This window comes from Toxorhynchites rutilus, chromosome 3 (genome assembly GCF_029784135.1).
Source record: "Toxorhynchites rutilus septentrionalis strain SRP chromosome 3, ASM2978413v1, whole genome shotgun sequence".
NCBI classification, from domain to species: Eukaryota; Metazoa; Arthropoda; class Insecta; order Diptera; family Culicidae; genus Toxorhynchites; species Toxorhynchites rutilus.
In genome coordinates, this window is record NC_073746.1 from 202,857,304 (window position 1) to 202,870,881 (window position 13,578).

General features: G+C 38.1%; 1 protein-coding gene across 3 annotated transcripts in view; it reads left to right on the forward strand.

Moving 5' to 3' along the window:
* The window catches only part of LOC129777170 (protocadherin Fat 2), a 74,637-nt gene that overhangs the window by 39,909 nt on the left and 21,150 nt on the right, over positions 1–13,578 (forward strand). For 2 of the 3 annotated variants that reach the window (XM_055783265.1, XM_055783266.1), the window contains 4 exons: positions 3,538–3,606; positions 4,105–4,394; positions 4,541–4,653; positions 11,167–12,623. In XM_055783265.1, the coding sequence (XP_055639240.1) occupies positions 3,558–3,606; positions 4,105–4,394; positions 4,541–4,653; positions 11,167–12,623 (1,909 nt within the window). In that variant the 5' untranslated portion in view covers positions 3,538–3,557. Of the gene's footprint in view, positions 1–3,466; positions 3,607–4,104; positions 4,395–4,540; positions 4,654–11,166; positions 12,624–13,578 lie in introns of all 3 variants that reach the window. The other variant, XM_055783267.1, reaches the window with a different exon arrangement.

The following is a 13,578-nucleotide window of genomic DNA, read 5'->3' on the forward strand; positions in this document are numbered from 1 at the left end:
ATTCAACAAGAGCCAAAGGTTGTACCGCTCATGACAATTCTACACGAGCTGATGTTTGTGCCGGCTAGTGACCATTCTATCCTGGATTCCTCGAGTCGAGAAGACGCACCACGCTAGATATGGGGTACAGACTAGCGGGGCGTTGCTGATCAATGGTCAGCTGCATCCCAATAGGAAGTATCCCGTGTCGGGCACACGTACAGAGCATTGGAGACAGCAACATCACAATTACGAAAACACTTGTAATACTAACCTCGAGCCAACCGCGAGTAATCGGTTACATGTTACTAACATAGGCATAATATATTAGTCGTTGTCGAAATATTGAACTCCCGGCCCCCGGGTCCCGGCTGACAGCATATGAGCCTTAATAAAAATATTAGGCTGTCAAAAAAGTCCTGCGGTATTTCCGCGAGGTGTCGTTGTAAGCGCGTAGTTCTAGTTGTATTCATTGTATCGAGTCATACTATAGCTTGTTGGAAAGGTATTTTTGCGCGCTATAATACAGTCCTTGACAGTGTTTTGTTTGGTTAAGTCGTTCGTGAGTTAGAGTGTCGCAAATATGGAGCAAAATAAAGAGAAAATCCGACATATTTTACAGTACTACTATGACAAAGGCAAAAATGCATCTCAAGCTGCCAATAAAATTTGTGCAGTTTATGGACCCGATACAGTTTCCATTTCCACCGCACAACGATGGTTTCAACGTTTTCGTTCTGGTGTAGAGGTCGTCGAAGATGCGCCACGCTCCGGAAGGCACGGCTATTTAAAGACGACAATCTGTGCTACAAGTGTCGTTTTGACAGTGTTGTGATTGTCCTTTTCAGTCTCAAGCTATAGCGCGTCAAAAATGGAGTCGACCAAGCAAGAAATTCACCATATTTTACGTTTTTACTACCTGCGAGGTAAAACTGCAACGAAGGCGGCCGAAAAAATTCGTGTAGTTTATGGATCCGATACTGTAACAATTCGCACAGAACAGCGTTGGTTTGATCGATTTCGTTCTGGTGTAGTGGCTGTCGAAGATACATCCCGTACTGGTAGGCTAATCGTCGTAGATCGTCGCCAAGTAGACCGGCATGTGAGCACTCGCTCGATTGGCCAGGAACTGGGTATAGACCAGAAAATCGTTTGGAACCATTTGCAGAAGATTGGACTCCAAAAAAAGCAGGATGTATGGGAGCCACACGAGTTGACGCAAAAAAATCTTTCAGACCGAATCAACGCCTGCGATGCACTGCTGAAACGGAATGAACTCGAGTCTTTTTTGAAAAGAAGATGGTGACTGGTGATGAAAAGTGGATCACGTACGACAACCTAAAGCGAAAAAAGTCGTGGTCGAAGCGCGGTGAGCCGGTCCAAACCATCGCCAAGCCCGGATTGACGGCCAGGAAGGTTTTGCTGTGTGTTTGGTGGGATTGGAAGGGAATCATTCACTATGAGCTGCTCAACTATGTCCAGACTCTCAACTCGGTTTACTACTGTGAGCAGCTTGACCGTTTGAAGCAGGCGCTTGACCAGAAGCGACCAGAAATGATCAATAGGAATGGTGTTGTTTTTCACCAGGACAACGCTCGGCCTCACACATCTTTGATGACCCGCCAGAAGCTACGGGAGCTAGGATGGGATGTCCTATTGCACCCACCGTATAGTCCGGACCTGGCTCCAAGTGATTATCATCTCTTCCGGTCCATGCAAAACGCTCTTGGTGATACTAAGTTGGCCTCAAAAGAGGCTTGCGAAAACTGGCTGTCTGAGTATTTTTGCAAATAAGGAGGGGATAATGAAGTTGCCTTCTAAGTGACAACAAGTTTGCGAACAAAACGGCGCATATTTGACTTAAATTGGATAGTTTTAAGTACAGGGTGGGCCATTTAAAGTGGAAGCATCTGGCAACCCCATAACTTTTGACAGAGATGTCAGATTAACAAATGTCATACCGCGTTGGAAGCGTCATTTCAGTACAATTTTAACCATGGAACAATACACACCTAAACAACGCGCTGAAATTGTTCAGCTGTACATTCAAAATAACTTCTCAATTGTGTTAACTAAACGTGCGTGGAAAAATAAAAATAAAATTAAAACATCGCCTGGAGACAACACTATACATCGATTATATGCCAAATTTATATCGTCTGGTAGTGTTGGTAATGCCAGTCATCTGTCCAGACAACGATCAAGACGTTTCGACGAGAATATTGATGCCGTTCGAGCCAGTGTTGCAGAGACTCCATCGACATCAGGTCGCCATCGTTCGCAAGAGTTAGGCATCGCTCGAACCACCATTTGTTCGTGAAAATGAATTGGACAATTACTGGTTCCAACAGGACGGCGCTACATGCCATACAGCGGCTGCCACGACCAAATTATTGCGCGAAATGTTCCCCGGAAGATTAATATCGAAAAACGGCGATTAGGACTGGCCACCGATATCACCTGATTTGACGCCTCCTGACTTTTTTATGGGGATATTTAAAATCCAAGGTATACACTGGTAAACCAAGGACCCTGGCTGCGCTGAAAGACAATATCCGACAAGAAATTGCTGCCATATCGGCCGAAACATTGGGCAAAGTGATGGAAAATGCCGAAAAAGGGCACATTTTGCGGTCAAGGCCAGAGGCGGTCATTTACGAGAAATCATAATCAAAAAGTAGTTAGAACAAATCTCCTTGGACCAAAATAAATGAATTTCAAAAAAAAAATTAAAATTCCACTTCTTTACTTTGTTATTGCAAAAACAAATCCTTCCACTTTAAATGGCCCACCCTGTATGTTAAATAAAGCGTCAAATTTCGATCAGAAATACGACATTTCTTTTTCCCAAACCCTATATTTTGGATAAAAAAATAGGATTGCATTTGCATTTTGCTTGATCATTCATTAATCATTATTGAAACAGTGCAGTACTCTTTTCGAGGTTGTTGAGATTAACATATAGAGTTTATTTCATTTATTTAGTCACCAAGAAAATAAATGACGTTCTGGAATTTTGTATATGATTTGGTTTCGCTTGACAGTAGCAAAACTTTCTCCACTGAGGATGTCAGCTGCGCTTATCTCAAGCATGTATTGTTCTGCTAGCATAAGAATGAATCATCAAACAGATATCGTCAAATGATTCTACAATAAAAAAAACATTTCAGGGTGACCAAACTGGTAAAATGGTTATTTCAAAAGTTTCTTAGCATTATAAAAAAATATCCACAGTTATTAACAAGCGACTTGAAGCAAACTACAGCGTAGTTCTACGTCAACAATGGCAGACCTCCTATAATTTTTTTTAAACGGTTGCTTTTGTTGCAGTTGTTTTCCGGGGCGTTTTTTTGGTCACGGTTCCAACATATAATTGATTGGGAAAAGATCTTCAATACCTTACACAAGTCAACACAATATAATGATATTCAGAATTGGGGCTGCCACAAAATCTGATGAGCAATGTTTATTTCTCGTCTATGTTTAGTTCGAAAACCGCAACAAACCAATAGATACATGAACGGACTTTATTTGAAATATTCTATTTCATATTGGCAGATGTCGTGAAACCAACTAGAATGTGGCGAAGGAGTGTTCTGCTTCTTATAGGGTTATATCTTGAAAATGGTATGTAAAATTGATATAATAAGTGCACGTAAATCTCGATAGCTTATAAATAACGCAATAGATTATCCTTGATTGTCTTAACATTCATACCTTATCACTTCTCTATTGCAATAAGCTCGCTGTGATAGTTGTTAGTTATAGCATTTATCAGAGATGGCAGAATGAATTATTGTAAGTTTATGGTTGAATTATGCTCCTCTTCGCCGTGAGTGACAAGAGATAACAAAGCCTGAAACCCAAAAACTCTTAATGACACTAGAAGGAACAGAAGTTTACACGTTCAAACACTTCTGAACGAAGTATCGTATTTTGTTTCTTATGAAATAGGTTGAATTTGCTTTAACTACCTCGTATGTAGTCCACTTTTAGTAGGTTAATTTAGAAGAAACGATACTTCTGCTTAATGATAACACAATAGTGTTCGAGAACGGTCGGACTTTTTTTTCAACAGTTGATTTAACTCTATACACACTATAATTGTTCATATTTTGAAAACAGGAACAGCACAGCTTCTGGACTCAAGATGTTATTTGGCTGAAGGAGGTTCGACGGAAAGTTTCCTGGCTAATGAAGACGTTGCCGTTGGATCTCTACTTGGAACCTTGAGTGTTAATGGTGATCCTCAAAATGACATAGTTTTATCGCTACGTGAAAAAGATGCACCAGTGAGCATAATACCAAATTCGAAAAATTTGGTATTAAGCAAACCGCTAGATAAAGAAGGAATCGAAGGCCCCGCATCAGTGTACGTGAATGTCATTTGTGAGAGGCGATCAACCAATGATCCGGTAAGAAAAACTCTCTCATTCGAAATTCAAATAAATCACTTCAGAATACTCCTCATGGACAGTCAAACACATAAGCAGTTCTCAAAACTATTTGAATCAAACCACAAATTTGAATCAAATGCTTATAAATTTGAAATATTTTTCAGAGTTTCGTTATTCCTGTTAATATACGGGTCATAGATGTTAATGATAATTCACCTCGCTGGAGTGGTGCCCCGTATGCAGTCAATGTTTCCGAAGTAACAATAATAGGAACAAGGTACTTTTCAAGTATTTATAATTGATGCCCAACATTTGAGTTTCATTTTCGTAAAATGTAAAATTAGCACACATTCCAGCGTAAAATACGGAAAACAAACATCATATCACATATATTCATCACATTGTTTCCCTATCCACAGTATTATTGGCAGGATCAACTAGTGATGTCCGCTAATCGTTCAATTGATCGATTAATCGAAAACTTACTACAAAAATCGATTATTATTCGAACGAATACTGTGCAACAATAATCGAAGCGACCGAATAATTTACGTGGATTAATCGAACCAAATTAAAAGAAAAACGCCGTTACGACATCTGCAGTTTTAATTGTTTTAGAGTTGTTTTAATTATATTGATTTTTATCGTATTTTTCGATTGATTTTTATCGATTTTTTCGTATATCGTTTTTGAGACAAAACAGTCCGAACAGTCTAAAATTTCGAACACTTAATTTTTTAAATGTATATAAAAACCCTGACATTCTTTGGGTATAGGCTTCATTTTAACGTCATTTACAGGTATCGATACTGCCTATAACTTATAAAACTAAGCATTTGCAAAAAAAAATGACTATCAAAATCCGAATTTTTGGGAGTATAGTACACTGAAATCGCCTTTTACGCGGTTTTAGTTTACGCGGCTTCGGCGGATTTCGGAATTTACGCGGTTTTTTACGCGGATTTCGACATTTACGCGGTTTTTTTACGCAGCGCGTATCAACCGTGTACAAATTGAATGTGTAATTGATTTGACTTTTCACGAAATAAGTTTGTATTGTATCACTGATTAGTAGCTGAGAGATAAAAGAAGATACAGATATCATGATTGCAGCATACGAAAAAAAAACCGGTTATTCAATTGTTAAAATATGAGTTGCATTTTTAATAAATAATTTACTGTTTGTTAGATTTTTATACGTATTTTTTTCACTCGGTTTATTTTTACGCGGATTTTGGAATTTACAAGGTTGTATTTTACGCGGATTTTGAAATCTACAAGGTTTTTTTTACGCGGATTTTGAAATTTACGCTGTTTTCCCCCGCGTAAAAAGCGACTCCAGTGTATTTTTTTTTTGGCTAAATGGTCTGAATCGGTCTAGTACCTCAACAGGTTTTTTTTTTTTAAATGCATTTTTTCTGGTCGGAATTTTTGAGACAAATGTAATCAAACATATTTGTAGTTTTTCGCCATAAATATGTATTTGTAAATTAATTTTATGGTGGACAAATGAAAGAAAAGGCTCTATTGTATTCAAAACCCACATGGCTGAAAAACAGAAAAAAAATAATGGGTAATAAGATACTGTTGAATGGCCAACAAAACTTAAGGTGAAAGTGGAAGGAAGCCATTGTAGTAGTAGAGGTAAAAGCATGTAGTTTCATGGGATAATAGTGTTTGTGAGAGAAAAGCAAATCACACCGTCTGTTTTGATTTTTGTACGTAAGTAGATCAATTCAAATATCAGACTGTGTGGCGCTTCACTGACACGAGTCTTAGAATACATTTGAAAAAAATAACAATTCCACACTGAAGTGAAATGTATGAACGATGTGTCCCGATGAACAATTGCAAATATAAATATATATTTATTTATTTCGTCAATCAAATGTACACTACATACATATGTTATTACAATGTTTTCTTACAGACTAATTGTTATTTCTACGGCACGTGTTTTTAATTAGCTCTCTATTCATTGTGATGTCAATAAAGATGTCTAAATTTTTCGATTATTCGATTATTACGATTACATTTCGATCCACACATTCACGCACTCATCACCCACAAACTTATAGAGACGAAAGTTACGAATGGTTCATTCTGAGAGTTGCCTAGGATTTTGTACTTCTGATACGATTTGCGATTAAATGCTCCTCTAATTACCTCCAAACTTTGAAAATCGGCTAGAAAAAACTGAACGTATCAATATGAAACGTTCACGGATGTTTAGGGAATATACTAGGCTAAAAATTTGCCTGCAAACATTGGAACTTACTGCTATATTTGCAGAGCTACAGTGGATTTTGTAAAGCACTATAAAAATCCTGTTTTTGGAACTTTTTTGAAATCGATGCAAAAAATTTAAAAAATTTTTTTCGTCAAAGTAACAAATTATCCTTGTGCAGAATTTATTGGAGTTTTTAAAACTGTCTTTCGATTTGCGATGCGATGGTTGTTTATTGAATTATTCATCATCAAACCAAACCACCAAAGCTTGTTGATAAGGTTAATTGGATTTGCTATTGAGTTGGTTAGCAAAAAAATTGTGTTAGCCCAGAATATTCTTAAAAAATACAAAGAAAAATCGATTTTTCTTTTCTTCCCGATATCGTTGCCGACTACACCTACACACACCAATATAAAAATATATACGTAAAATATTCTAATACCTGAAAGTTGTAGCTTCAAAATGATGCACATCCCATCGATATGCGTTGATTTTTCACGAAGTTACAGTATGTCAAAAATCACTCAAAATTTCCGACTTCGCACTCTAATTTTTTTGTCGAGTATGTATTGATCCTGGAAGTTATGTGCAAAGCGTTTTATTAAGCTTAACACTCTATTTGCTTTGTTTATTACTGAGTTGTAGTGTTCAATAAATGTGAGTCTAGAGTCAAGAATGACGCCTAGATCTCTGACTATTCTGCATTTTCTTACAGTTTCGTTTCCTAGGGATATTACAAAATTTGGTGTTTGTTGTTTTCTGCTAAATGTTATTGCACTACTTTTTATTTTGCATTAATTTGTAAGAGGCTTTTTTTACTCCACGTGTAGAATACATTTATTTCATTCTGGAATGCTTTTAAGTCGCTGTCATTTTCAATTTCCGCGAAAAGCTTCATGTCGTCAGCATATATGAGTACATATATACGCTCATAATAAAGGAAATGTCAATAATGTACAAAATTAAAAGAGGATGGCCAAAAAGGGGTCCTTGCGGCACTCCCGAAGTGACTTTAATGGGGTTTGAATGGTTGTTTTGGAAACGAACTATTTGTTTGCGTTCTATTAAATATGAGTTAAGCCATTCCAAAAGACTGTGTGCTATTCCTATTTTTCCAGTTTGAAGGTTAATAATGGGATGTCGATTCGGTCAAATGCTTTATTAAAGTCCGTATAGAGGGCTTCTACGTGTTTGCCATTGTCCATTGCATTTAGTAAAAAGGTGACGAATTCTAATAGGCTAGTTGATGTAGAGCGGCATTTGAAAAAATCGTGTTGTCTACATGTAATTGGACTTTTTACTTGTTGAAAGATTTTTTCATTAATAATTGATTCAAATAATTTAGGAATGCAAGAGATAATAGTAATGCCACGGTAATTACGGATGTCAGACTTTGAGCCTGATTTGAAGATAGGCACTAAGAAAGATAATTTTCATTTGTCTGGGAATATTCCAGTTTTTTAAGACATATTAAACAGGAGATGAAGAGGATGCGTAAGTTCGTCAGCCAGGTTCTTGAGGATTACTGGTGCAATTCCTTCAGGACCTGGGCCTTTCGATGGGCTCAGGCTATTTCCTGATGTGTGATATAGTTCACAGAGATGTCGTTTCGGTAGAAATGAAAAGTACTTTCGGTCACGGTTTTGCTCGGAGAATGTGGTATAGACTTCCTGAAAAAAAATGCCAAAAAGATTACATGTTTCTTTCGAAGTGTTACCCACATTCTCGTCGAGATGCATACGTGATGGAATATTATTGCTTATAAGTTTAGACTTCACGTAATTGAAAAAGTTCTTCGAACAGGATTTGACTTCAGATTCGACCTTCCGATTATATTCTTCATATGCGATATTTATGGCCGAATTCAGTTTTTGACAAATAAGGTGGTAACTAAATAAATTTTCATCCGATTCTGTTAGTTTATACTTTTTGTGTGCTTTTTGTTTCTGATTTTTTTAATTTCTTTATTTGTGGATTGAACCACTGAGGATATTTGCTTCGCGAGTTCTACGTCTTCTTTTCTTCGGGACGAATTCTTACATTATGTTATTCAGAAATTCGTGAAAATTTCGTACAGATTGGTTGATTGGTCCTTCATTACTAAGCATATGTTCCCAATCTATTGTAGGTAGAATACATTTAATTGCTTCGAAATCAGTCATATTGTATTCCGGCACTTCTACATACTCACAGTCGGCAGGCACTTGCTTTGTTTTGCGTAAAAATTGAGTATTCTATTGCTGTGTGGAATGTCTCGTTTTTCCAGAGCGGAGTCATGGATTGATACACACAGAAGTCTTCGGTCATATTTGTGAATAGAAGGTCTAGATATGTATTTTGACTGTTTTTTACGTGGTTTATTTGATTAAAACCGAGCAGAGCAATTTCATCGAAAATGAGTTTTTTTTTCCAAAATATATATTTCTATCAAGGCTCATATGGCGTTAGCCTCACGGGGCCGGGAGTTCAATACTTTGACAATTTTTCTTATTATCTATGTTAGTAATATGTAACCGATTACTCGCGGTTGGCTCGAGGTTAGTATTACAAGTGTTTTCGTAATTCGGATGTTGCTGTCTCCAATGCTCTGTACGTGTGCCCGACACGGGATACTTCCTATTGGGATGCAGCTGACCCTTAATCAGCAACGCCCCCCTAGTCTGTACCTCATATCTAGCGTGGTGCGTCTTTCTCGACTCGAGGAATCCAGGATAGAATGATCACTAACCGGCGCAATCATCAGTTCATGTAGAGTTGTCATGAGCGGTACAACCTTCGGCTCTTGTTGAATGATCAGTGGACTGCACAACCTTTGGCCCGTGTAAGAGTGTGTGTATGTATTGCCGCGACTAAGTAAAAGTTTATCGATCGGATAGGAGGGATATGAAACAGGGACACAACGAAGGAAACATCATTAAACGTTGACATCGGCGTTTCTGAGGAACAGGTATAGATGAAGCAGAAGATCAGGATCACGGCTACCTAAGATATCCCGGACGGGGATATCCGATTGTCTGCCTTTTGCTCTCAGTGCTCTAGAGAGCTGAGAGCGAGCAGCATGGAACCGGATACACGACCAGACAATATGCTCGATGTCGTGGTAGCCATCGCCACAATCACAAAGATTGTTTGCTGCGAACCCAATGCGATAGAGATGCGCGTTTAGGTTGTAGTGATTGGACATAAGCCGAGATATCACGCGAATGAAATCACGACCGACATTCAATCCCTTAAACCAAGCTTTCGTCGAAACCTTAGGGATAATCGTGTGTAACCAACGACCGAACTCATCTTCACTCCACATGCGCTGTCAACTAACGAGTGTGTCCTGACGAGGAATGTGAAAAAATTCGTTATAAGCAATTTGCCTTTCAAAAAGTGTGCCTTCTGAAGCGCCCACCTTAGCTAGCGAGTCCGCTTTCTCATTCCCCGGAATCGAGCAATGAGAGGAAACCCATGCTAAGGTAATCTTGAATAATTTTTCGACCAAAACACTCAATAGATGTCTTATTCTTGTTAGGAAATAAGATGAGCGTTTAGTTACTTACTAGTTAGTTTACTTACGCGATAGTTACTTGCGCTCAAAAAAGAAATTCGCGTAACAAAAGAATTCAGTGTATTTGATATCGCCTTTTTTTGGCGTCCAGCACTGCCTGCAAGCGCCATGACATCAATTCAACGAGATTTCTGGTCACTGTAGACGGAATGCTCTCCCAGATCTCCTTAATCGTCGTTTCGAGTTCCACTTTGTTCCCTCGATTTTTATTCTTCAGATGGGTTCTTCTGCAATTTTCGCACAATTACTCGTTCATCATCAGAGAAGGATCCGTTTGCATCCATTAAACAGGACATTTCCATGGTTCCTTCGTATTCCCACTTGTTTACGATTTTCTTTACTGTAGAGTGGGTTCTTCCGACAGCAGCTGCTATTTCCCGCAATGTCTTTACTCGACAAGTCTTACTTATTATCATTGTTCGTGTACTATATCTATTTGTTTCCTCTTACTTGTCATTTTGATAATAACTTTTTCAAACATCAACAAAAAACAAAAACCGTCAGTGGTTTTGTGTTTACATCACCCACTGACGAAAAAAAGTACGTTAATTCTCAAAGATCTTAATTATATGGTTAATTTGTTTGGAGGAAAAAAGTCTGTACTAAAACAAATCATGAATTTAAGAAGAAAACAAAACCTTAAATGGAGTTGTTTCCGTCTTCCAATCCAGTCCAGCTGAAGTTTTCTGTCTCTAATTTTTCCTTTATTCTTCTCAAAAAATGCCAACTTAGCCTTTCATTTGCGAACCAATATCTAACTAAACTCAAACACTTTGGTCGCCTACGAATCGAGCTATTTCTCTGCAATGCTGAACGTCCTAGCGCTCTATGATGTGCAAATACATCACGAATCAGACTCGATGTTATCGTTTTCGGCACAATCGTAAAATTACTCAAATAATAATGCGCTGAAACAGCGACCATCAGTTAGAGGAAAATATTCTGAATCAATTAAAGCTAGGTTCGTTGTTTCCATGTACATCACACTAACTTTTATTTTATAGAATATTACAGGGGGTTCGAGCGAAAGATTCTGATCAACCTGGACCTTATTCTACTATCGAATATCAAGTCCTTCCTGGACCGCATGCAAAGTTTATTTCATTCATTTCACCCCTCGAGGGTACCCTAGTGTTAAAACATGAATTAAATTATGAAACCACAAATAACCTCACGATAAAACTACGCGCACAAGATCAAGGGGTTCCTCCAAGGTTTGCTGATACAACATTAACCATAAATGTATTAGATGCAGATGACCAGAACCCTAGATTTAATCAGGATGTTTATTATGGATTTTTCGAGGCTAATCAGGTTGATTCTATTATAACTTTGCACCCTGAACATATAAAGGCAATCGATCAAGATTTCGGGATAAACGCCTCATTGCTGTATTCAATTGTTCCATCATCTCTGTCAGATTATTTTGCAATAGATCCCTACAGCGGGACTTTAAAAGTTCAGGGCCATCAAAATACTACCGGTAATATCACATTGGTTATAAAGGCAACACAGTCAGATAATTCGGACCGATATGCTCTGAGTACGGTAATACTTTCACAAAAAGTTTCGGAAGAAAACCCCGAAACAGTGTTTCTTACGTCGAGATATAAAATGAATGTGAAAGAAAATTATGCTGTCGGTAGTATACTAAAAAACCTTGGAGTACATCCACACGGTAATCAACAAGCATCGAACGTAAAGTATAAAATTTTAAACGAAACAGAGCTACATTGGTTCTCAGTTGATAACAACGGAAACATCAAGCTCAATGGAAGATTAGATTATGAATCAAAACATTTACATGCATTTACAGTCGAAATAAATGACGGAATCAACAAGAGTTATGTAGAAATGAGAATAGAAGTAAGCGATGTTAATGACTGGGAACCGAGGTTCAGGAAACCACGCTATGGTTTTAGAATAGTCAACAATGGAAATATGACCCTTCCTGCAATGATTGGCATAGTAGAAGCCGCAGATGGCGACATTAATGATAGAATAACATACACCCTTCTTGGAGAACAGTCAGATGTATTTTATATAGATTCCAAAGGTGGACTATGGCTAAGACAAAATATCACTGAGACAAAAGAATTCCATCTTTATATTGTCGCAACTGACTCTGGTGTTCCTCCAAGAACTACGATGGTTCCTTTATTCATTGATTTTCTTGATACAAAAAAGTCAGTTCCAAAATGGAATCCTAGTGTTGTTAGTGGTATTGGAGGGGTCAGCCTTCTGCTCTTAGTGGGTATCATAGCCACACTTGATTATATGCGAAGGCATAAGAAAAGAGACAAAAGCAACTCTTCCGTTTTAATCGACAACAATGTTATACCGTCGTCTGTGAACCATGACTATATGCGTGACTCCTGTAGCTCAGTTAGTGCAAGTGCTTCCACCATACTTGCGGCCAGCTTGGATATGGAACATGAATCGTACGCTACAACGATTAAAGGTAAAACTGTTGTTATTATGTTATTCCACATTATACGTTCATCAGATGAACTTTGTGTTGAGAGAAACTACAAAGACTTTGAAGGTGTGAAAATGATTCTGAAGAATAGTCGACAAATTCTGGTCGAATATGAAGAAATTTTGACTCGGAAAATTTGCCAAGTCATAATGAATCATCGTCCTATATTCTCAGTAGTGTAGCAAAAGAGTGAACAAAAGAGGAAAGAAGAATAACAGATATAAAAATCAATACGGCAGGGTTGCCATGCTAGAATCATCAACTTCACACGGTTTAACGGCTTGGTCAAGATACTCGCAAGCACATCTTCAGATGAACAGTAGGCGACGTCGATTTGTTTGTGTTCGTAGGATCCTAGACAAAAGGAACTTAGTGTCCACGTGTTTTGAGCGCATCCGCTGTTTTGACTGAGAAGCCTAGTGCAACTCTGATAATCTTCCAAAATGCATACAGGGTTTTCCGTCTGTTCATCTCACATCAATTCCTGCAGACGCAGTTGTTTGGAGCATGGCGCCTAGAAGTATATCCTAAGGTGAGGCCGTTTCGTCACTAAGTTGGTTAGGGTAGCGGTATATGAAAACAGTACGGAAGAAAGCAGAAGGGGAATTATTTGCTTGTAGCGTGAAAGAGACAGACTGATCGCGAGCGAGCTTCGGCACTAGCGTATTGTGTTTTGTTTACATACAAAAAAACACAGTAGACTTCCAAGATGGCTGAAGAACGGTTTTAGCAAGTTGACCCACCTTAGGATATACTTTTAGGCGCCTTGGTTTGGAGTAGATAACATTCCTCCAATGCAATGTATTTCGCCTCGGTTGAAGAAAGTGTTAAACACAATTGTTTACTTGCGTACCACGATATTCGTCTGTCACTAAGACAAAACAGATAACCAGAATAAGCAGTGCTTTCACCATTCATTCAAATTTGAATGAACCAA